Genomic DNA, 25,662 nt, shown 5'->3' on the forward strand with positions numbered 1-25,662 from the left:
CTGGAGCAGCCCCCTCAGGCCTCCTCACATGGTGAGCTTGTCAGGTAGACTGAGAGAGAACATTCCCCGCAAGGTATGGGGAAGTGGACATAGCTAAGTCTAGCAGAGCAACTTAGTAAAAGGTAAAGGGACCCCTGACCATTGTCAGCTTTGCCTTTGAGCCAGTGCCACTGACTGGGCTCAACCTCTTCAGCCCCGACTGGCCCAGGCGAGCTGGAAAGCACTTCCAGAGACCTTCCACGCAGGAAGCAGGTCTAAGTGCTGTGGACTCACAACTCAGAGCTGTGAGCACCAAACTCACTTCCAGTAGTCAGCGGAGCACAGCAGAGCATGAACCACACGAACAACAGCTTCTGTAGAAGAACTTATTTTATTCTCTACAGCTACTACACAAACTAACTACAGACAAAATGGAGACGCTGGATTGCACTGAGTGTTACAGCTGCATGAGCAGCGACCTTATCTACACACAGATAACACTCAGACTCCCCCTTTGAAGTCAGGCTGGAGCGGAATAAGTAATGAGCAAAATCTGCCCCCTCCTTTCTGAAACATCAGCAGATTCTTGCAATGGGAGGGGTGAAATATCTTCAACCATTAGGTTCATTCGTGACCGACTCTGAGGTTGCGCTGCTCATCTCGCTTTACTGGCCGGCGTACAGCTTCCGGGTCATGTGGCCAGCATGACTAAACCGCTTCTGGCGAACCAGAGCAGCGCACGGAAACGCCGTTTACCTTCCCGCCGGAGTGGTACCTATTTATCTACTTGCACTTTGACGTGCTTTCGAACTGCTAGGTTGGCAGGAGCAGTATTTTTAGTTCCAAAGTGGTGGAAGTGCAACGGGAGCTCGCCCCATCTATGGTAATTCAATCCTTCATGCGTTAATTAGGCTTAAGCACATTGGTTCTATGAGGCTGGCTATCCCACAGAATTTGGGGTAGGTGGGAATTGTAACAATGCGAATGGGAGACGGCCTTTCTATTCATTCTGCAAAGCCTGCCAAGGCATTTTATCCGAGGGGCAATGATGATGCTTCAATCGTTCAAGGAAATGAAAGCCTTTAGGGTATGAGGTTTGGTACCTGCTTTCAAATGGTGCAAAATACAAGTCCCAGCTGTTCAGTTTTGGTTAGAGTGTTCTGCTTCTTTTCGTGGCTTTATATAGATATGAATTGGGGGGGAGGGATGAGAAGCGAGGTCCCTGCTGCCAAGATGCCAACAAATCTTTAAAAATACGCAGAGGAGAAAACTGTTGGAGGCAGGAGCGGAACCTGTGGCTTCATTTATATGGTGCCTCGGGCTTAAGACTTGCTTATAGTACATAAGAACATTAAGAGGAGTCTTTGCTGGATCAGCCCCAAAAAGAAAAGCGATGCTTCTGTATCCCAGTTGTTGCAAACCACAGGAGGGAAGAGTTGCTCTTGTGCTTGAATCCTGCTTACTGGTTTCCCATAGGCATCTGAATGGCCACTGTGTGGCTTTTTCTTTTTGGCGGGCACACCACTGATGCCCGCTAGTAATGTTTTTATTGCCGCAGCCGCCCTTAGGTTGGTTTGGTTGCTGTGAGTCTGCCTCTCAGTCCAAAGCAGGCTGACTGAGAAGCTAGCGATGGTGAAGCTGAAGTTGGGGGTGGAATACAAAGGCTACCTCATCTCCATCGATGGCTACATGAACATGCAGCTTGCAAATGCAGAATAATATATTGACGGTGCATTATCAGGACACCTTGGTGAAGTTCTGATAAGGTGCAATGTTCTTGTTGTTTAGTCATTTAGTCGTGTCCAACTCTTCATGACCCTCTGGACCAGAGCACGCCAGGCCCTCCTGTCTCCCACTGCCTCCCACAGTTTGGTCAAACTCATGTCCGTAGCTTCGAGAACACTGTCCAACCATCTCGTCCTCTGTTGTCCCCTTCTCCTTGTGCCCTCCATCTTTCCCAACATCAGGGTCTTTTCCAGGGAGTCTTCTCTTCTCATGAGGTGGCCAAAGTCTTGGAGCCACAGCTTCAGGATCTGTCCTTCCAGTGAGCACTTAGGGCTGATTTCCTTCAGAATGGAGAGGTTTGATCTTCTTGCAGTCCATGGGACTCTCAAGAGTCTCCTCCAGCACCATAATTCAAAAGCATTCATTCTTTGGTGATCAGCCTTCTTTATGGTCCAGCTCTCACTTCCATACATCATTACTGGGAAAACCATAGCTTTAACTATATGGATCTTTGTTGGCAAGGTGATGTCTCTGCTTTTTAAGATGCTGCCAAGGTTTGTCATTGCTTTTCTCCCAAGAAGCAGGTGTCTTTTAATTTCGTGACAGCTGTTACCATCTGCAGTGATCATGGAACCCAAGAAAGTAAAATCTCTCACTGCCTCCATTTCTTCCCCTTCTGTTTCCCAGGAGGTGATGGGACCAGTGGCCATGATCTTAGTTTGTTAGATGTTGAGCTTCAGACCATATTTTGCGCTCTCCTCTTTCTGAATTTCTGAATTCTGGCTTGGGATTCATCCAGCCCAGCCTTTCGCATGATGAATTCTGCAAATAAGTTAAATAAGCAATAATGTCCTTTATATTAGGGGTGTGGAAGAAGAAGATGGAGAAATGAGAGAATAACTATTTTGGGAGGAAAGTTGTTTTTGAACTGTGCTAAGAAATTTAGTTGTCCGGTTTTGCTTTTTAAAGGTTTTGTCAAGTGACATTTTTTAATGGCCAAAAAAATAAACATTGTCATTGAAGCAAAATTGCCACTATGGGAGAAAAAAATGAAAAAGAAATGGATGGCCACTGTGAGAACAGGATGCTGGACTAGATGGGCCATTGGCCTGATCCAGCGGGCTCTTTTTATGTTCTTATGAGATGCTTGCTTCTGTGTGTGTACCCACGTTTCTTTTTATTATTATTATTTTTTATTAAATTTTGCATAGATATTGTGATGGGACGATGAGCTGCTTGTGCGTAAAATGCAAGTCCCTCAGAGTTTGATCAGGCTTTCAAACCTCTGCCTGTGACGGAGCCCCTCCAGCATGGCTGCGTCAATCACTAGTAGAATCCGAAAGTGGCTGCTTTCGGAAACGTTTCCAACATAAAAGCTCCTTAACGGAAACACGTCGTCTGGCCTCTCGGCGTGACAGTTTCCGTCGAGGTGTGGGTGTCCCTATAGGAGGTCCTGAGACCTCCCCACTGGTTTCGCTTGAAGCGTCTCTGAGCCATCCCTCCGACTCACTTTCCCTTGGAGTTCTTGCTCGCCCTCTACTGGTTCCCTCTTCCGCTGCTACTGCTCTCTCACCCTCAGTGAGCCTTTGCGCCTCCGGCGCTTTAGATGTCAGTTCCCTGACATCCACCTCCCCTCCAGGGCCCCCTTCACCCCCTCCCGTCTCCTCTCCTACTGGCGGTGAGGAGGTAAAACCCTTGAAAGAACCTCCCTCATCTTCCGACGTCGCGAACACTTCCTTCCACTTGTTGCTGTTCCTACTCTCTAGGTACTCTTCGTCATCAGAGTCCACTCCCTCTTCCAACTCCGACTCCGCGAACCCTTCCATTTCCTCTTCCTCATCGGTGGTGCCGAAATACTCCCTCCTAAACCTTGCTATCGGCTGAGGTTTCCTCGGGAACCTTTGATGGAACGTTTCTGTTAAAACCTCGTCATTGACTTCCTGCGCACTTACCCAGGTGTTTTCTGACTCCGGTTCCCCTTCCCACGCCACTAAATACTCCACCTGATTTCCCTTCCACCTGGAATCGAGGATTTCCGCTACATGGTTGCGGCGTTCCCTCTCTTCCAAGGCTGGTCCCCTGACGTGCTCCCCTTCACCTCCTCCCCTGTATGGTGACAGTAACGACCTGTGGAACACTGGGTGCAATTTCATGTGATTGGGTAATCGGAGTTTGAAAGCTACCGGGTTGACCTGCTGAATCACCTCAAAGGGTCCCAATCTTCTGGGCCTCAGTTTCTTACAACCCCCTTTGAACGGCAACCCTTGGGTTGACAACCACACTTGATCCCCCACCCTTATGGTTTCACCTTCCCTTCTGTTCTTGTCTGCCTGCTTCTTATATTGTGCCTTAGCCCTTTCTAAGTTGAGCTGGAGCTGCTGATGGATGGCTTCCATCTCTTCTACAAAATGTTCAGCCGCTGGGACGCTCCATCTCTCCCCTCCTTCCCCTGGAAATGCCCTGGGGTGACACCCGTAATTAGCCAAAAAGGGACTCATCCCTGTGGACACATTCTCCGCATTATTGTAGGCAAATTCTGCCAACGCCAACTTTTCGACCCAATCGTTCTCTCTGTCATTGACATAACACCTAAGATATTGTTGAAGAATGCCATTTGCCCTTTCCGCCTGCCCGTTGGTTTCAGGGTGCCGGGCAGTTGAAAAATTGACTTCCACGTGTAACAAGCTCATGAGCTTCCTCCAGAACCTGGAAGTAAATTGTTTGCCTCGATCTGAGATCACCCTCGAGGGAGCCCCGTGCAACCTAAAGATATGTTCCACAAACAACTTCGCCGTTTCTTCCGCTGTGACTGCATGTGAGCATGCTACAAAGTGGCACATCTTAGTTAACAGGTCTACTACTACCATGATGGCTGTTTTCCCCTTGGACCTTGGCAGATCCGTCATAAAATCTATTGATATCGCTTCCCAAGGCCGTTCTGGTGTGGGTAAAGGTTCTAATAACCCTGCCGGCGCCCTTCTTTCCCCTGTGGCTCGCTGACATTGGTCACACCCTCTTACATACTCCCTTACATCTTCCCTCACCTTAGGCCACCAAAATTCCCTGGTAACCAACCACATGGTCTTGTGTTGCCCAAAATGTCCCGCCGTGGGGCTATCATGCAACTGCTTGAGTACTCTCCCCCTCAATTCACCTTCGGGTATATACAGTGCCCCTTTGTAATACAATGCCCCATTTCTTTCCTCAAAACCTCCGGGGCTCTCGCCCTCCCCCCTGAGACCTCTGAGCTTATCCTGGGCATATTCATCATTTTCCGTTTCCTCCACCAGTTCTCGTTGCCCCACCATCGCCGCCCCACACACCCAGCGGTCCTCCGGGATGACATGTCTCTCTTCGATCACCCCCTCCCCTTCCCAATATTCTGGTTTGCGTGAGAGCGCGTCCGCCCTGACGTTTTCTGGGCCTGGCACATAACAAATCTCAAAGTTAAATTTGGAGAATTCCTGTGCCCATCTCACTTGTCGTTGGTTGAGCACTCGAGCTGTTCTCCAATACTCTAAATTTTTGTGGTCGGTGCACACTTGCACCTTGTGTTGTGCCCCAATTAATAAATGTCTCCACCTCCGGAATGCTTCGTGAATGGCAAGTAGTTCCCTGTCATACACCGTGTAATTCCTCTCGGACTTATTCAGCTTCCGCGAGAAGAAGGCACACGGTCTCCACTCCGACGCAATCCTCCCCGGTTGAAGAAGGACCGCCCCTACCGCCCGGTCGGATGCATCTGTTTCCACTCTCATGGGTTTTCGTAAATCCACATGCAGAAGTTGTTCTTCCGAGGCGAAAGCCCTTTTCAGTTCTTCAAAGGCTCGATCCGCCTCTGCCGTCCAAACAAATTTCTTCTTGCTGCTGAGACAGTCGGTGATGGGCGCCGTCAAGTGGGCAAAGTTCTTGATGAACTTCCGATAAAAGTTCCCAAATCCCAAGAATCTTTGCACGTCCTTCTTGGTCTTCGGTGTCTTCCATTCCAGTACCGCTTGGACCTTGCCTGGATCCATGGCCAATCCCTTGTCTGACAAGCGGTACCCCAGGAATTCCACCTCCTTGGTATGAAACTGGCACTTCTCCAGTTTCACCCACAGCTGGTTGGCTTGCAGCCTGCCCAACACTTCTCGAACGTCCCTCACATGCTGTTCCTCATTTTCCGAATACACCAACACGTCGTCTAAAAAGGCCACACAATTCTTGTAGAGCAAAGGTCCCAGAACGTGGTTTATAAAAGCTTGAAACCACGCGGAGCCCCCTTGTAGACCGAAGGGCATAACGAGGTATTCAAAGGCTCCCAACGGGGTAAACATGGTGGTCTTCCATTCATCTCCCTTCCTTATGCGTATCAGATTGTACGCCCCCCGCAGGTCCAGTTTTGTAAAAATCTTTCCCTTCCTTACTCTGGTCAAAATGTCATCAATTCGGGGCATAGGGAAAGCCAGGGGCTCCGACACTGCATTGAGGGCCCTGAAGTCACACACCAGTCTCGGTTTGTCTGTGTTCTTTTTGTCCACAAAGAACACTGGGCTGCCCCCCACCGCTCGGGACTCTCTGATGAAACCTCGCTTCAAGTTTTTGTCAATGAACTCCCTCAGCTCCTGCATCTCCCTGTCTGACATGGCGTACAGCTTGCCTACTGGGAGTTGGGCCCCTGGGAGTAGGTTGATTTGACAGTCAAAGGGTCTATGCGGTGGCAGTTTGTCTGCTTCCCTTTCGCTGAATACGTTGCTCAGATCTGCGTATTGCGGGGGCACCTTCCCTTTGTCCATCACTTCCATCCCCGCTAGGGTGACTCTGTCTCCTCCCGAAACCTTCCCCTCCTTGCAGTGTTCTAGGCAATGCGCTGACCCAAAGGAGACCACCCTCTGATGCCAGCCCACTAGCGGATCGTGTAGCGCCAGCCAGCTCATCCCCAAAATGATGGGCGCTCCTCCCAGGATGGCCACATTAAACGCTATCTGTTCGGTGTGCCTTGCCACTCTCATTATCATCGGGACAGTCTGTTGGCTAACTTCTCCCCCCAACAGCTCTCTGCCGTCAATCGTAGTCACCTGCAAGGGGTTACTTAAAGGGATAGTCTGTATCTGGTGCTCAGCTGCAAACTCCTTACTCATGAAATTACAGGAGCTGCCTGAATCCAAAAGCGCCTTGACCTTTAGTGGGTGTCCGTTTGGCAGTTCTAGTAACACCTCTATCACTAAAGCGGGTCTGGGGGGTTCTGGCATGGGCACTTTCATTGCTCTTTGGCCTGGCTGCTGTGCCCCAACGGTGGCAGCCAGGCGTTGGCTTTTACTTGCTCCTTGCCTTCCTCTTCCTTTCCCCCAACAGCTCCTGCCATCCCTTGCCATTCCTTTCTTTGTGGGCAAACTCTGGCAAAGTGCCCTGGCTGTTGGCAGAGATAACATCTCTTGGCGCTCTTTCCCTCCTTTTTCCGCCCTTCACTGGGATTTGAAACTGCGCGCGCCCGCGCTGTTCCAACTTCCATCGGCTCTGCCGGCGGGAAAGGTGGCTCTGGAATGTCTGGAATGCGGAACTCCCTCCAACGGTCTCCTTTCCCTTCCCGCTTTTCCATAGCCCTCGCCTCCTGGCGCGCTCCTATGGCCAGCGCAGATTTGGTTAACTGGTCCATAGACTCCGCCCTGGGGCCCCGGGAAAGCTCATCTTTGACGGTTGAAGAAAGCCCCTCTTCGAAAAGCATTTGGATGGGCTCCGCCGATAGGTCCCACCCCAATTTGTGAATCAACATGGTAAATTCAGTCCAGTACTCACGGACAGATCTGCTTCCTTGCTGGCAAGCCATTAACTGCCTTCGCACCACCCCCTGCTCAATATCGCTGGAAAACATCAGGTCCATGGCACGAAAAAACTTCCTCGTGTCCTTTAAGATCTCATTATTCGCTGCCATCAGGGGTCTAACCCAATCTTTCGCCCCGGATTCGAGATGGCCAATCACATACGCCACTCGCGATTCCTCATCGGGGAAGTCATCAAACTGCAAGTTTAGAGCGTATTGCATCTCTGTTCTAAAGGCATGATAGTTCCTGGGATCCCCCCCGAATTTCTGCACCAATCCTGGCACCTTTCTGGCGAGCGGGGTGGTTTTCTCCTTTCCCTTTTCTGCATCCTGAGCCCTCCTCTCCTCAAGCCTCGCCGTTTGCAGCGCCAACTGGATCTCCAACGCCCTGTACCTTTCTTCCAGGCTTGGACCTCCTCCAGCTGCTCCTGCTTCCCCGGTTCCGGCTGGATTGCTCATGATGCTTCTCCCTGCACAAGCTGGCTTTCGGAGACTTTCGGATTGCTGTGATGGGACGATGAGCTGCTTGTGCGTAAAATGCAAGTCCCTCAGAGTTTGATCAGGCTTTCAAACCTCTGCCTGTGACGGAGCCCCTCCAGCATGGCTGCGTCAATCACTAGTAGAATCCGAAAGTGGCTGCTTTCGGAAACGTTTCCAACATAAAAGCTCCTTAACGGAAACACGTCGTCTGGCCTCTCGGCGTGACAGTTTCCGTCGAGGTGTGGGTGTCCCTATAGGAGGTCCTGAGACCTCCCCACTGGTTTCGCTTGAAGCGTCTCTGAGCCATCCCTCCGACTCACTTTCCCTTGGAGTTCTTGCTCGCCCTCTACTGGTTCCCTCTTCCGCTGCTACTGCTCTCTCACCCTCAGTGAGCCTTTGCGCCTCCGGCGCTTTAGATGTCAGTTCCCTGACAGATATACTTCACAAAACATACAGAAGACAGGAACAAACAAAACAAAACAAAAAAAAGAAAAAGAAAAAGAAAAACATTAAATACATACAACATAAACAACTCGACTTACATTGATTTTACAACAACATTAATCGACTTCCTTTTATCTCGATTTTGGATAATGTTATCTTAATTATCTATCTGCTGTATCTATTCCAAAATAAAATTTTTACATAGTAAGCGCTATCTCGTGCCTACTGTGATTTTTTGAATACATATATATTACTGATTAACATTTTGTTTTTCCCCTTGTCTCTGTTTCCATATATGTCCTAAATTTATCCCACTCACAGCTAAATTTTGTGCTTTTTTGGTTTCTTATTTTCTGTGTCAATTTTGCCAGTTCTAAATAATCAGATAATTTTAATTGCCATTCCTGTAGAGTTGGGATTTTTGATGTTTTCCAGTGCTGTGCTATGAGGGTTCTGGCGGCCGCTGTTGCATATTGAAAAAAGGTTCTATCTTCTTCTTTGATGTCCTTACCAATTATCCCCAGCAGGAAAGCTTCAGGTTTTTTAGCAAACCTGTATTTAAGAATTTTTTTTAGCTCATTATAGATGGATTCCCAAATTTTTTTAAGAATCTCGCACGTCCACCACATGTGAATGAATTCGCCCTCCTTATTCTTACATTTCCAGCACAATTTATCTCCCGTTCTATAAATTTTATGCAATTTTATCGGCGTTATGTACCATCTGTACATCATCTTGTACATATTTTCCTTGAGTGTCGTGCATGCAGAAAAATTCATATCTTTACACCATAGTGCCTTCCATTTGTCAAACTCTATATTGTACCCAAGACCCACTTTTCTAACCCCCATTTCCTCCCCTCTCCCCCCCAGGGGCCATACGGTGAAGGCTGTTTGCGAATCATTCCACCTAGCCAAAGACGCCGGGTTCAAAGTGGTGGCACACATGATGCCAGACCTGCCCAACATGGGACTCGAGAGAGACATCGATCAGTTTGTGGTAAGAGTGGCTCAAGGGCACAGGTTGCTTCTGTTTGAACTCGTTTTGGCTGCTGTTCCGTTGGCCTCTGATTGTGGTCCTTTCTCGGGGATTTAGGGAAGACACAGTTCAGAGTCAAGGTTGAAGGGCTGAAAGGGTAACCAAGGTCCCTTCCCCATGAACCCCCAGATTCCCTTTTCTATCAGGATCCTGGCTAACTTGCAATAATAATAATAAATTTTATTTATACCCCGCTTTCCCTGGCCGGAGTCGGGCTCAGGGCGGCTAACACCAGTAAAATTACAATAAAAATATAATAGGGGAGGGGGGGACCAATTTAAAATACAGGTTAAAATGCAACTTAAAATGCAGCCTCATTTTAATAGTAGCCCATAGATCAAAACCATAAGGGGAGGGAAACATAAGGGTCAGGCTGAGTCCAAACCAAAGGCCAGGCAGAACAGCTCTGTCTTGCAGGCCCTGCGGAAAGACATCAAATCCCGCAGGGCCCTAGTCTCTTGTGACAGAGCGTTGCACCAAGTCGGGGCCAGTACTGAAAAGGCCCTGGCCCTAGTTGAAACCAATCTAACCACCTTGCGACCTGGGACCTCCAAAGTGTTGTCATTTGCGGACCTTAAGGTCCTCCGCGGGGCATACCAGGAGAGGCGGTCCTGTAGATACGAGGGTCCTAGGCCGCATAGGGCTTTAAAGGTCAAAACCAGCACCTTAAACCTGACCCTGTACTCTACCGGGAGCCAGTGCAATTGGAAAAGCTACAGTGTGGACACTGATCCCAGTTCAGGCAAAAAGTCCATGTTCAAGGAGGTACCATGAACATTTGAAGAGCCTGGCTGCTGGATCAAGCCAAAAGGGCCCCATCTAGTGGCCAGCCAGATTCTCCAAAGGGAAACCCACAAGCAGGGCACCCTCTTCACTTGCGATTTCCATCAACTGATACCCAGAATCATTGCTACATTTGTCCATGCAGGCAGGGCACAGTCTTGATGGGCAGCAACCAATGCTGTTCTGCCATGGAGGGAAGCTGAACGTTAGCTGAAGCAGGCTCAGGTTCAGAGACAAGAGTGGTGGAGTAGTACTGGGGCCTATACAAATGCAATATAACAACCGCCTGTTGTTGTCCTCCATCTGTCTCGAGAGACAATGGAGTGTGCCTCTGGGGGTGAAGTCAAACTGCTGTGCCAGCAGAACCAAAGTCACCTCTCCAGGGCAGTGTGTCTGGAGGTCCTGGGCTGGCCAGACGACAAGACCCACCTCTCAGCCTCGCTGATGTGGTCCAAAGGAAAGCAGAACAGGACATTTGGCACCAGTTTGGCTGCAGGAGTTGCCGGAAGGAGGCGTACAAGGTGCCATCCAACCGCCTTAGGAACTCCACTCTGGATTTGCGTAGAGTTTCCTCCTGAGCCTTTTCTTCTCCCAAAGATACCCCATAAGGCAGCAGAATTTTAGGGTCAGAGTTTCCCATCTAGTAGATGGGTTACTAGATTAGATTCCACCTAAACATTAGGAAGAACTTCCTGACAGTAAGAGCTGTTTGACAGTGGAATTTGCTGCCAAGGAGTGTGGTGGAGTCTCCTTCTTTGGAGGTCTTTAAGCAGAGGCTTGACAACCATATGTCAGGAGTGCTCTGATGGTGTTTCCTGCTTGGCAGGGGGTTGGACTCTATGGCCCTTGTGGTCTCTTCCAACTCTATGATTCTATGATTCTACCTTCCCAGGTTGACGAGCCCCATCTGCCCCTAATATTAAAACAATCAAACAGTATCATAAGAACATACTGGAGAGTATTATACAAAAAAAGAGAGATAAGAGCAGGGATTAAGTAAAAACAAGATCCAAACTTTATGAGTCAGGGAAACCATGGGCAAAAGAGGTTGTTTGTTTGCTTGCTTGTTGCATTTATATCTCGCCTTCTTCTCCAATGAGCTCAAGGTGGCACTTATGGTTCTTCTCCTCCTTATTTAATCCTCACAACAACCCTGTTAGGAAGTTAGGCTGTGAGGCTGCAACAGGCTCAAGGTTACCCAGATAGCTTTGTGGCCAAGTGGGAGTTTGAACCTTGGTCTCCCAGGTCCTAGTCCGTTACTCTAACCTCTACACCACAGAGGTTGTATCATTAGAAGTCCTTTGAAACCACCAATGGGTGTTGCATAGATATTTTTTATCTATGTCATTTTAAATTGTTAATGATATTGATGTTGTATTTTTAGTTTCAGATTTTATGATTTATGTGGAAATTGTTTTCCATTTGGTTTTGCATCTTTTGATGTGTATTATTTGTTGTTTATGACTTTTGTTCTGTTGGTAATTATGTAAATCTTGTCATGTTGTAAGCCGTCTTGAGCATAGTTTCAACTATGGAAAGGCGGCAGACAAATAAAACGACAAGTTCTCCTGGTACGTCCCACGGAGGACCTTACGGTCTTCAAACAAGAACATCCTGAAGGTCCTGAGCCACAGGGAGGTTAGGCTTGCCTCAACCAGAGCCAGGGCTTTTTCGGCTGTGGCCCCGATCTGGTGGAACGCTCTGTCACAAGAGACTAGGGCCCTGTGGGACTTGACATCTTTCTGCAGGGCCTGCAAGACAGAGCTGTTCCACCTGGCCTTTGGCCAAGGCACAGTCTGACCCTCTCTCTCCTGTAATCCTCACAGAACTCTAGCCCAATGGTTGCCATTAATTTGATTTGAACTGATTTTATAATGAAATGATTTTAGAATGTTGTGTTATTTTACTGTTGTTAGCTGCTCTGAGCCCGGCTTCGGCTGGGGAGGGGGGGCTATAAATAAAATTATTATTATTATTATTATTATTATTATTATTATTATGCTTCCCATATGGCAGAGGGAAGGGCATTCCAGAATGCCAGGGGCGATGCTCCGTAGGGTGCACAACTGCAAGTAATATTTCCCCAGGTAATCTAAGCCAGAAAGGTGGCGCTGTGGGTTAAGCCACAGAGCCTAGGACTTGCCAATCGGAAGGTCGGTGATTCGAATCCCCACGACGGGGTGAGCTCCCGTTGCTCAGTCCCTGCTCTTGCCAACCTAACAATTCGAAAGCACGTCAAAGTGCATGTAGATAAATAGGTACCGCTCCGGCGGGAAGGTAGACGGCATTTCCGTGCGCTGCTCTGGTTCGCCAGAAGCAGCTTAGTCATTCTGGCCACATGACCCGGAAGCTGTATGCCGGCTCCCTTGGCCAGTAAAGCGAGATGAGTGCTGCAATCCTAGGGTCGGTCACAACTGGACCTAATGGTCAGGGGTCCCTTTAATCTAAGCCAGGGAGGGGGAACATCTGTGGCTGCCCAGTTGCTGTTGAACTCCCAGTTCCTGTCATCCACTGCCTTCATGGACAATGCCCAGGGATGATAGGAGTTACAGACTTACATCACCTGTTGTATCTCTGGTTCTCCATCCCTGATCTGAGTGATGCTATATATGCTATGACAAGGACTGGTGGTCTTTCAGTTAACGGTCCCTGCTGAGAATCGGCGGAGAGGTCCCATTGCTTCCAAGATCTTCATTGTTAAATAGATTAGACGGATTATAAATCTTCCAATAATAGCACCGGCTGCCTGAATGCTTCCTGTCTTGTGTGAGGCTTCATTTAGTTCATCATCTATCTCTGCGATAATGAGAATCTGAAGATGGAGCGCCTTGGTAATCTCTCTCCCTGGAATTGCCAAGCAGATCAATAGCCATGTCCGGGGGTTTTTGGTTCTTTGTGCACCGCTTGAAGGATGTGAGATTGAGAATACAGCAACGTCAACAGTTACCCTGAGCAGAGGGGAAATGCTGCTTTCCTGACAATGTTAGAAGTTGTGTTTTTTTTCTAGAAGTTGGAGTTTTCCACTGCGCTGGAGGCGGCTTATTCCTTCAGCCTGGTGTACTTGGACCTCTTAGGAGTTAAGATAAACCTTTCCACAGTAGAAGGCAGCTTCTGAATGCCAGTTGCTGGAAGCCACTCTTCCTCATGCCCCAGAATTTATTTTTTTAATTTAATCAAAGTATATATATGCCATTAAAGCCATGGTTTCCCAGTAGTGATGTATGGGAGTGAGAGCTAAACCATAAAGAGGAGACTCTTGAGAGTCCCATGGACTGCAAGAAGATCAAACCTCTCCATTCTGAAGGAAATCAGCCCTGAGTGCTCACTGGAAGGACAGATCCTGAAGCTGAGGCTCCAAGACTTTGGCCACCTCATGAGAAGAGAAGACTCCCTGGAAAAGACCCTGATGCTGGGAAAGATGGAGGGCACAAGGTGAAGACGATGACGGAGGACAAGATGGTTGGACAGTGTTCTCGAAGCTACGAACATGAGTTCGACCAAACTGCGGGAGGCAGTGGAAGACAGGAGTGCCTGGCGTGCTCTGGTCCAGGGGGTCATGAAGAGACGGACATGACTAAACAACAACAGCAATATATATGCCACCAACTCACATAAAATACCCAGGCACTGTAATAATAATACAAACAATTCTATTAATAGAAAAATTAAAATCCGTCTAATCTATCTAACAACGAAGATCTCAGAAGTGTAGGGTACATATGGCAAGACACCCATAAAAATAAAGCAGAACGATCATTAAAATGATGGAAGAAGAGTAAACAGCTGCATAGGCCTGTCTGCATGAAAAGGGCTTCGGGAGGCGCCTGACACCGGAATGTAGCAAAAAGGGGGGATTCCCGAACGCATCTTTTCCTGCGTTCGTCTATCCTCTCAGTTTTGTTCCGAACAACAAGTGTGATTCATGGATCATCCCGCCCCCACCCCCTTCCTCCCCCCATCCGTCTACCCCCTGGGTCGCCTCATTTTTCATCTGTGACGACAACTCACAAGTGCGCCTTTTTATTGCCTGATGCGGTCTTGAGGTGCAGGCTCTGTTAAAAACCTCATTAATCCTGCCGAGCACTTGATTTATGCCAGCTATTAATCTGATCGTTTTATAAACTCCCCTGCTGGCCCGTCAAAGCGAATTGCCTCGGCCAGCCATTGCCAACCCGAGGCCCCCTCCACTTGTCTTGGACTGCCGCTCCCTAACCATTGGCCATGCTGGCTGCGACTGAGTGGGAGTCCAGCAGCACCTGAAGGACACCATGTTAGCAAAGGCCAACCTAAACCTTTAAGTAAGGGGGTGGACGACCAGAACTGATGGATGTCCAACAAAGATGAATGTTGGAGGATTGAAGACAGATAAAAAAGTCCTTCTTCACACAGCAGACGGTTAAACTGTTGTTATTATTATTATTATTATTATTATTATTATTATTATTATTATTACTACTACTACTACTACCCCACCCATCTGGCTGGGATTCCCCAGCCACTCGGGGCGGCTTCCAACCAAATAGTAAAAACACAATACAGCCTTAAATATTAAAAACTTCCCTAAACAGGGCTGCCTTCAGGTGTCTCCTAAAAGTCAGGTTCCTCGGGTTACAGACGCTTCAGGTTACAGACTCCGCTAACCCAGAAATAGTACCTTGGGTGAAGAACTTTGCTTCAGGATGAGAACAAAAATTGCGTGGCAGCAGGAGGCCCCATTAGCTAAAGTGGTACCGCAGGTTAAGAACAGTTTCAGGTTAAGAATGGACCTCCAGAACGTATTAAGTTCTTAACACGAGGTACAACTGTAATTGTTTGTTTCCTTGACATCTGATGGGAGGGCGTTCCACAGAGCGGGCACCACCACCGAGAAGGCCATCTGCCTGGTTCTCTGTAATTTCGTTTCTTGCAGTGAAGAAACCTCCAGAAGGTCCTCGGCGCTGGACCTCTGTGTTCGGGCTGAACGATGGGGAAGGAGACGCTCCTTCAGGTATAGGTATAGGACGCCTCTCCTTTGTCCAGTACCTCTGGCAGAGATAACTGAACTCATTTCCCCAGAAAGCAGTGATGGCCACCAACTTGGATGGTTTCAAAGAGGATTAGACAAATTCATGGCATAGGAGAGGTCTAGCCATGGCTACTAGTCACAAAGACTGTGCTTTGCCTCCACAATTGGAGGTACCAGTTGTTGGAAACCTCAGGAGGGGAGAGATGCTCTTGTGCTCGGGTCCTGCTTGCATCTGAGAAGAGGATGCTGGACTAGATGGACCATGGTCCGGATCCAGCAGGCTCTCCTCATGTTCTCACAGGCCAGGACTGCAGTTTCGGGCTGTATCCCCATCCCCAACATAAATCTGTGCAGGGGAGCTGCTGGGCAGGCTGCAGAAAAGGAACAGGGCATAGGAGATCAAGGGAGACGAGCGTCAGGGAAAGGAGAGCTTTGGGAAATGGGTGGCTGGAGAAAAGAAAAGATCTGAAGCAGAGGCAGTGTGGAGAGGGCTGTTTCTCTTTGTAATGGGTTAGGAGGGATGTTCCCAGTGGTTTTCCCAGTAGTGATGTATGGAAGTGAGAGCTGGGCCATAAAGAAGGCTGATCGCTGAAGAATGGTTGCTTTTGAATTATGGTGCTGGAGGAGACTCTTGAGAGTCCCATGGACTGCAAGGAGATCAAACATCTCCATTCTGAAGGAAATCAGCCCTGAGTGCTCACTGGAAGGACAGATCCTGAAGCTGAGGCTCCAGTACTTTCGCCACCTCATAAGAAGAGAAGACTCCCTGGAAAAGACCCTGATGTTGGGGAAGATGGAGGGCACAAGGAGAAGGGGACAACAGAGGACAAGATGGTGGGACAGTGTTCTGGAAGCTACCAGCATGAGTTTGACCAAACTGCGGGAGGCAGTGGAAGACAGGAGTGCCTGGCGTGTTCTGGTCCAGGGGGTCAGAGTTGGACACGACTAAACAACAACAACAACAAGGAGGGATGTGGGACTAGAAGGGCATCTGGCCAGTAAGGCAGGATGTGCCTGAACGTCTCATACTGGCTAAAACTGGCCAACGAACCCTTCAGGCCTCTGGCGCTTCTGCTGCAGCAGGGTGGGGAACCTCAAGCCGGGGGCCAGATGCAGTCCTCGCTGGCCCCCAGGATCCTCCACAGGCCCCACCCCCTCAATGATCCTGCCTGGCACCATGTTCTTGCCCTGGCTGTGGGGTGTGTCTGCTGTGGTCTGCCTAGGATGGAGGAGAGGGAGTGTGCGTAGATACTAGCCTCCTGCACAAAGGTAAGATTTACATTTGTTGCCCTACTTCTGCCTCTGGCCCTGCCCACCGCTGGCGTGTGGCCCCCAGAAAGCTGCGCAAAAGGGAATCAGGCCCTCGGGCTGAGAAATGTCGCCCACCCCTGTGCTGTAGATCTGTAGATGTGGATTTAAAAACTTGAAATAAAAGGGAAGGAAGGAAGGTGCCTTCTCTCCATCCTTGCATGAACAAGGCAACTTGATCCTGAGTCGTTCTTAAACCGGCGCCGTGAAATCTCCCGTCCCTCGAAAACCTGCCCTTTTTGGCAGGCAGCATCGACTGTGTGCCAAATCCGTCCTGTGACTTCCCCGCAGGCACATTATCAAGGTCAGGCCAGAAGGTGTTGAGGTGATCAGGCCTCTGAAAATGCTTTCTAGAGCTCTGTTCAACGCTCCCTAAGTGCCTGAAATAATCGCTTTCAATTGCAGACAAATTGCAGTCAGCTGAACTATGGACAACTTAATGGCTGATCTCTCTGTCTCTCTCTCTCTCTCTCTCTCTCTCTCTCTCTCTCACACACACACACACACACACACACACACACACACCTTCTCCTTTTGATAAATAAGCATCTTGGCAGCAGGCACTAAATATTTTTAGACTGTTTTCCTAGATCTCGGTGCTCGTGTGTTGCTCACACTGTACAGCCCCAAGCACAATGTGTGTGCATGAGCTATGGACTGTGTGATGAAGGCTTATCCCCCCCGCCCCAAACACCAAAACTTCCTGGCCATTCTATGAATAGTTGACAAACTTCTGTTGCTGTTTCTTTCTTTCTTTCTTTCTTTCTTTCTTTCTTTCTTTCTAACTCAAAATCAGCAAAACTCCCCAACCCTCACTCTGCCGGCAAGGACTGCTTATGAATCATGAATCCATAGTTCACAGGGCAACTTAGAGGTCTGAGCGATGAACCTTTGCAGCCCTCGCCTCCATTCTGCCTATAGATTAATTGTTTCTGTTGCATCCCTGACATTTCAAAGATGTTAAATAACTGCAAGAGGAAAAGTCAACGGTGTTCGTTTAATTGTGGCCCTCTCACCTGTGAACCCAACTGCAAATGGCCAAATTCCAATATAATGTTGATTCCCAAGCCGGAAGCCTCCTGCTCTCACAGGCCATCACTCACCGAGAGCATCCTCATGCATGAGCAGTTCTTGTGTCTCTGGAGAGAGGCAACGGTGCCTGCAAATCATATTGCCCTAACCTTGCCACAATAGCTGATATTCCTTTTCTAGCTGCATCCTAGACTTTGTTGTTGTTTAGTCGTTTAGTCGTGTCCGACTCTTTGTGGCCCCCTGGACCAGAGCACACCAGGCACTCCTGTCTTCCACTGCCTCCCGCAGTTTGGTCAAACTCATGCTGGTAACTTCGAGAACACTGTCCACCATCTCGTCCTCTGTTGTCCCCTTCTCCTTGTGCCCTTCATCTTTCCCATCATCAGGGTCTTTTCCAGGGAGTCTTCTCTTCTCATGAGGTGGCCAAAGTATTGGAGCCTCAGTTTAAGGATCTGTCCTTCCAGTGAGCACTCAGGGCTGATTTCCTTCAGAATGGAGAGGTTTGATCTTCTTGCAGTCCATGGGACTCTCAAGAGTCTCCTCCAGTACCAGAATTCAAAAGCATCCATTCTTTGGCAATCAGCCTTCTTTATGGTCCAGCTCTCACTTCCACACATCACTACTGGGAAAACCATAGCTTTAACTATACAGCCTTGGTTGGCAAGGTGATGTCTCTACTTTTTAAGATGCTGTCTAGGTTTGTCATTGCCATCCTAGACTAGACTAAACGACTAAACAACAACAACAACAAGCCTCCTTGAGCATTGTTTTAACTGTGGAAAGGCAGCGTACAAATAAAATGATGGTGATGATGATATTCAGAATACAGCCCCAGCCTCAGCAGATCTCCGCGCTCAGCCTGAGGTGGCAACCCCCACCCCACATTTAAGAGACGGAGCTCAAAGGGGGTACCCAAAGAAAGGGAGGGGGTACCCAAAGAAGGGAGGTTGTCTATGCCTGGCACAGACCCCCTCCGCCGAGAGCTTTGCCTCACCCATGCCTGTGGGCTGCAATATGGCAGGAGGTGCCAGTGGCAGGAGGCAGAAGCCAGGGATGAAAAGGAAGCCGACGGTGGCCAAAGCAGGACAGAAAGTCTAGTGACGAACACACAAAAACAGAAAACCAAAAAAAAGCCCTAGGTTGCCATACGTGTGGGAAATTCCGGACATCTCTTAAAATCCCCCCTGGCCACCACTTTAAGCATCCGATTTCCGTACATGTCCAGAATTTTCCGGACATATGGCAAACCTATTCCAGTTTCATTTTTTGCATGCTAAAACTGCTGGCACAGAATGTCCCTTCTGTTTGCTGCTATTGCAAAATGTTGTCCTTGGTGCGTGTGTGTGTGTGTATTCTTTGCAAATATTACCGAAAGGAAAAAGAAAAGCAACATCAGCTCACATTAGCAATAAGAATAATCCCTGAAGGTCAGCACCCACCTGTGTACTAAAATTCTCATCATCCAAGAGTGAGATATTTAAACACCACATGCCAGAGGTTTTTACCTTATCAGATAACTGCCTAGCAAGATAGTGCATGATCTGAAATAGCAATTGTACCAATTTGACGTGTTGTAACATGCTGTAATAATGGAGAAGGGGCCAGAAAATATTCTATTCATATTCTATTCCCAAACAGTTGTGATGAACTGATTATATATGTATAGCCACCTTTTCTAGAATGTGATATGCGCCAAACATCAACCAATCCAAATTCAGTCATGTATTCTTTCAATGTAGACCTCACCAAGGATTGAAATTTATGGGGAACAAATGCCTAAATTGTTTTTGGCATCCATCTGTCTCGGGGGACAATGGAGGGCTGTGCCTTTGTGGGTGAAGTCCAACTATTGGAAGGTTACAACGCCTGCTGTGGCTGTAGAGACTGATACACCGCTTGATTGTAAAGAAACCAACAAAAACCAACAAACCTCAAAGCAGTTTACAAAATGCTACAACAAAAATTAAAACAGCATACAAAAAGTTAGAATACTGAAACAGGCTGAAATACACATCAACTTTTCTAAACATCTGGGTAGGCTTGCCTAAACGAGAATGTTTTTAGCAGGCGCCAAAAAGAATGCAGTGAAGGCGCCTGCTTGTGATCAATAGGCGGGGAGTTCCGAAGGTTAGGTGCTGCCACAGTAAACAAGTTCTTACAACTTCAGAATGGGAATTGCTTGGCACCTGTAGCTGTGCCAGGTCTGCGGATCAAAGCAGTCGAGTGAGCATTTGTGGGGTAAAGCGATCTTGAGTTGGGATGACGGTGGCACTGTGGTCTAAACCACTCAGCCTCTTGGGCTTGCCGATCGGAAGGTCAGCAGTTCGAATCCCTGTGACGGAGTGAGCTCCCGCTGCTCTGTCCCAGCTCCTGCCAACTTACCAGTTCGAAAGCATGCCAGCACAAGTAGATAAATAGGTACCGCTGTGGCATTAAGGGACACGGTGTTTCCGTGCACTCTGGCTTCTGTCACGGTGTCCTGTTGCACCAGAAGCGGTTTAGTCCTGCTGGCCACAGGTCCTGGAAAGCTGTCTGTGGACAAACTCCGGCTCCCTCGGCCTGAAAGTGAGATGAGCACCGCAACCTTATAGTCTCCTTTGACTGGACTTAACCATCCAGCGGTCCTTTTACCGAAGGTGATCTCGTAGGTGAACCTAAGTTGTTAAGGGCTTTATATACTAACAGTAACACCTTGAACTTAGCCTGATCGCAAATTGGCAACCAGTGCAGATCTCCGAAAGGGACAAGGCGGTCTCTTAAGTAACCAGTGTCCTCCAGTTGGTGGGAGTTTTGTCCAAAACATCTGAAGGGCTCTGGGTTAGTGACAGCTGTTCTGCGCACTCCCTCTTTTTACATGTTGTATTTGTTGTGCTAGTATAAGCAATCCCTTTGGTGTGGGGTGTTATGCTCCCAAAACCTCTCCATGATCCTTGCTGCTCTCGGTAGCTCATAATCTTTCACACCCAGACTTGGGAGTTGTTTTGTGGCAATAGGCTGTGTGTTGTTCACACGTGCTGAGCAGATGATTACGGCACTCTTGAAACATATTTGTCCCCCTCTTTCCCAACAGTTCTTATGCTGATCTTCAGGGTTCATCACACAGTCCAGATCGGCACAAAGGAGAGCGACCGTTTGTATGATTTGGGGGTGGGATGGGGAGGGGAGAGAGAAAATCTAATCCCCTGTAGACTTTTTTAATTCTGGAGCCTCATAGGAAAGCGAGAGAAATTATTGCATTTGTATGTGTCAACAGCCAAGGGACTGTTTTATGCCCTGCAGATTTGGAAACAATCGGCAAAAGCAGTCATGGCTTTGAAGTGTTAATCTTAGCTGCTGCTATTCATTACCCTCCTAAGAATGCAGGAGTGAACAAGGAAGCCAGTACTGCAGAGTTTAAATCTGCTCTGTGCACTCCTAGATTTGTTGTTTAGTTGTTTAGTTGTTTAGTCGTGTCCGCCTCTTCGTGACCCCCTGGACCAGAGAACGCCAGGCACTCCTGTCTTCCACTGCCTCCCGCAGTTGGGTCAAACTCATGCTGGTAGCTTCCAGAACACTGTCTCACCATCTCGTCCTCTGTCGTCCCCTTCTCCTTGTGCCCTCCATCTTTCCCAACATCAGGGTCTTTTCCAGGGAGTCTTCTCTTCTCATGAGGTGGCCAAAGTACTGGAGCCTCAGCTTCAGGATCTGTCCTTCCAGTGAGCACTCAGGGCTGATTTCCTTCAGAATGGAGAGGTTGGATCTTCTTGCAGTCCATGGGACTCTCCAGAGTCTCCTCCAGCACCAGAATTCAAAAGCATCCATTCTTCGGCGATCAGCCTTCTTTATGGTCCAGCTCTCACTTCCATACATCACTACCGGAAAAACCATGGCTTTAACTATAAGCACCTTTGTTGGCAAGGTGATGTCTCTGCTTTTTAAGATGCTGTCTAGGTTTGCCATCGCTTTTCTCCTGGATTAGGAACGCAAAATTGATCTCCTGTCTGTTGTGGGTAACCTGTGCAACGAGAAGGTGGCCCCTGGTTCCCCTCTCTCTGGCCTTTGGGATCATGCCCATGACCTTCTCTGAGAGCATGTCCTTGAACTAGAGGGTCTGTGTGCATCTATTGGTGCAAATGTCTGACTTTCGTTGTGCCTCAGATGCAGCCTACTTGGCATAGGTAAGAGTTGCGCCCGTTGCTGGACCCCTTGTCGCCTCTGGCAACATTCAGCAGCCCAAATGACAACAAAATGTAGCCTTGCAGATCTCTTCCACAATGTAGGCGCCACCACTAAAAAGGTCCTGCCTCTTGCTCCAGCCTGTCTCATCTCACACAATGATGTGGGTGGACAGCAGGAGCTGAACCATATGAAAAGAGCAGTCATATGAAAGAAGCAGATAAAGGCCCGGGTATGAGATGGGGAAGTGGAAATATAATAATAATAATAATAATAATAATAATAATAATAATAATAATAATAATTTATTTGTACCCCGCCCATCTGGCTGGTTTCCCCAGCCACTCTGGGCAGCTTCCACAAAGACCAAAAATATGCTAATATGTCACACATTAAAAACTCCCCTGAACGGGGCAGCCTTAAGATGTCTTCTGAATGTCAGGTAGTTGTTTATCTCTTTCATCTGCTGGGAGGGTGTTCCACAGGGCGGGCGCCACCCCTGAGAAGGCCCTCTGCCTGGTTCCCTGTAGCTTTGCTTCTCGCAATGAGGGAACTGCCAGAAGGCCCTCGTGCTGGATCTCAGCGTCCAGGCAGAACGATGGGGGTGGAGACACTCCTTCAGGTATAGGTATAGGGCGCCTCTCCTTTCTCCAGTACCTCTGGCACAGATAACCAATTCCGAGGATGTTTCTCCCTCTTAAGGCGAGATAATCTACCTGTTTGCCAGGCCACTGATTTGCAGGGGAGGAGAGGCAGCTGTTACACAGCTGAGTAACTGCCCCTTCTACCTTGATGAAAAAGCAGCAGTTTCCTGGCACCGAAATGACTAATTTATACCAATCACCTCCCGATTATTTATGCCAGCCCGCAGGTTTACAAGGGCGTGAATGAATGGGAACCTGTCAGCGCCATTAGTGTTAATAACAGCAAGGCATGTCTCCCCCTTCTCCCTTTTCTGAGGCAGACTTCTGCTGGCGAAATCAATTATTGTTCCTATAAAATGCGTGTCGTGGCTGGCGTGTCTGACTGCTGCACTGACAACGTGCACTGCTGGGTTTTTAATTGACATTTTGTTGTTTTGCAATTCGTAGAGCAGCGGTTGCCCGCTGGAATAAAGCGAGGCGTGCACCCTGCCCCACTTCAGACTCCGCCAGAGCTGCGGCGTTTTGAGCAGCAGGCGGCCCTTGATGGCTTTGGTTTTTGTTCTGCGGCGGAAAGTCGCGCTCTGTTGTGGGAGGCCTGCCGTCTTGGCAAACAAAGGCAATTGCTACCCCTCTCCAAGTGCTACTGTAAGGCTTGACCTAGAGCAGCCTTCGCCACCCCGATGCTGGGCTGGCTGGGGCTGAATTGAGCTGCAGCCCAAGACATCTGCAAGGGACACAGGGTTGGGGAAGGTGGATAAAAGGAAAACAGTGAAGGTACATTCTTTCACCTTTGGTGGACGTGCCCAAGGATTAAGACTTTCTGGGAAATGATTTATAATGAAATGAAAAAGGTATTTAAATATACCTTCCTGAAGAAACCAGAGGCCTTTCTCCTGGGCATGGTCGGCCAATTGGTGCCAAAGAAGGATAGAACTTTCTTTATGTATGCCACAACAGCAGCAAGAATACTCATTGCAAAGTACTGGAAGACACAGGATCTACCCACTCTGGAAGAATGGCAGATGAAGGTGATGGACTACATGGGACTGGCAGAAATGACTGGCTGAATCCGAGACCAGGGAGAAGAGTCGGCGGAAGACGATTGGAAGAAATTTAAAGACTATTTACAGAAATATTGCAAAATTAATGAATGTTAGAATGATGTTGGATAGAAATTAAGTGGTTTCCAGCTGTAATGTTTTAAGAGAATATGGAAAAAAAAGGTTTAGAAATAGGTTAAAATTTATTGATAAGGATTTGCTGAACTAACAATTTGAATTGGAACACAAAAAAGGGAGGTATGAGGAGGTCTGGGAAATAAGTTAATGAAAAATAAGCAATAGAAACTTTATGTGTTTTTTAAATATTTTTATTTTTGTATTTTTGTATTTGTTTTTTTGTTTTTCTTCTTTTTTCTATTTTCTTTTTATTGTATTACTACTGAAAACTTTAATAAATATTCTTTAAAAAATAAATAAATAAAAGGAAAACAGAAAGTACTTCTTCACGAAGCGCCTATTTAGGCTGCGGAACTCCCTGCCACAGGACACAGTGGTGGCTCTAAAAGAGGATTAGACAAATTTGCAGAGGGCTATCGGTGGCTGCTAGCCAGGATGTCCTGCTCTGCCTCCACAGTCAGAGGCAGCAAGGCTTCTGAACACCAGTTGCTGGAAACCACAGGAAGGGAGAGAGTTGGGTTCGAATCCTGCTTGAGAGTTTTTTCCTTTGGGGCATCCGGTCAGCCACTGTGAGAACAGGATGCTGGACTAGGTGGGCCACTGGCCTGATCCAGCAGCAGCCTAGGACCCTGGTACCTACGAGACCACCTCTCCTGGTATGCTGCGCGGAGGACCTTAAGGTCCACAAATGACAACACTTTGGAGGTCCCAAGTCCCAAGGTGGTTAGATTGGTCTCAACTAGGGCCGGGGCCTTTTCAGTACTGGCCCCGACTTGGTGGAACGCTCTGTCACAAGAGACCAGGGCCCTGCGGGACTTGACATCTTTCTGCAGGGCCTGCAAGACAGAGCTGTTCCGCCTGGCATTTGGTTTGGACTCAGTCTCACTTTCCCTCCCCTTACGGTTTTGATTTATGGGCTACTATTAAAATGAGGCTGCATTTTAAATTGTATTTTAACCCGTATTTTAAATTGTTTCCCCCCCCCCCATTATGTTTTTATTGTAATTATACTGGTGTTAGCTGCCCTGAGCTTTCAGCCTCAGTTATATCCCTGCGCCATCGTGCACCTTTTGCATTCTGATCTCGAGTCTCTCCTTTTTTCCCGCCCCACAGGAGTTTTTCGAGAATCCCGCCTTTCGCCCCGATGGCATGAAGCTCTACCCGACCCTCGTGATCCGTGGCACCGGCTTGTACGAGCTCTGGAAGACGGGGAGGTACAAGAGCTACCCTCCGAGCACCCTTGTGGATTTGGTGGCAAGGATACTGGCTCTCGTGCCCCCGTGGACGCGAGTATACCGTGTGCAGAGGTAAAGTTGCTTGCAGTTAGATGGTGTTTTGGGGGCGGAGGGCACTCAAGGGTACGTAGTACTGGCACCTCCCCTCCTCCAGTGTTAAAAGTGTGGCCCTTACTATAACAAATTCATGGTGAGTACGGGCCTCGATGTTTCCTTTTTTTAAATCGCTGGTGCCACTTACTGTGAAACAGAAACTTTCTGAAGGTTTGAAGTTCAGAATCACTGGAGTCGCTCCTGTATGTCCCCATCCCCCCAGTCGTAATGCCCTTATACAAATCTATGGCATGGCCATGTTTTGAATACTCTGCACAGTTCCAGTCACCAAACTTCAAAAAGGGTATTTGAGAGTTGGGAAAGGTTACCCAGAAACTACAACTAATCCAGAATGCGGCAGCTAGACTGGTGACTGGGAGCGGCCGCCGAGACTGTATAACACCGGTCTTGAAAGACCTACACTGGCTCCCAGTACGTTTCCAAGCACAATTCAAAGTGTTGGTGCTGACCTTGAAAGCCCTAAATGGCCTCGGCCCAGTATATCTGAAGGAGCGTCTCCACCCCCATCATTCTGCCCGGACACTGAGGTCCAGTTCCGAGGGCCTTCTGGCAGTTCCCTCCCTGCAAGAAGTGAGGTTACAGGGAACCAGGCAGAGGGCCTTCTCGGTGGTGGCACCTGCCCTGTGGAACGCCCTCCCATCAGATGCCTCCAGCAGTTGCTGAGTCCCAGTTGCTGGAAACCACAGACTTGGGTCCTGCCTTTGGGGCCATCTTGTTGGGCATTGTGAGAGTAGGATGCTGG

The 25,662-nt window shown here is 48.4% G+C and overlaps 1 protein-coding gene across 1 annotated transcript in view; it reads left to right on the forward strand.

Moving 5' to 3' along the window:
• Positions 1-25,662, forward strand: part of ELP3 (elongator acetyltransferase complex subunit 3) — a 125,035-nt gene that overhangs the window by 51,170 nt on the left and 48,203 nt on the right. The window contains exons 9-10 of the mRNA XM_081904108.1: positions 9,301-9,427; positions 24,685-24,878. Of these exons, the coding sequence (XP_081760234.1) occupies positions 9,301-9,427; positions 24,685-24,878 (321 nt within the window). The remainder of the gene's footprint in view (positions 1-9,300; positions 9,428-24,684; positions 24,879-25,662) is intronic.

This window comes from Podarcis melisellensis (genome assembly GCF_964234715.1).
Source record: "Podarcis melisellensis genome assembly, chromosome: 3".
Lineage (NCBI taxonomy): Eukaryota > Metazoa > Chordata > Lepidosauria > Squamata > Lacertidae > Podarcis > Podarcis melisellensis.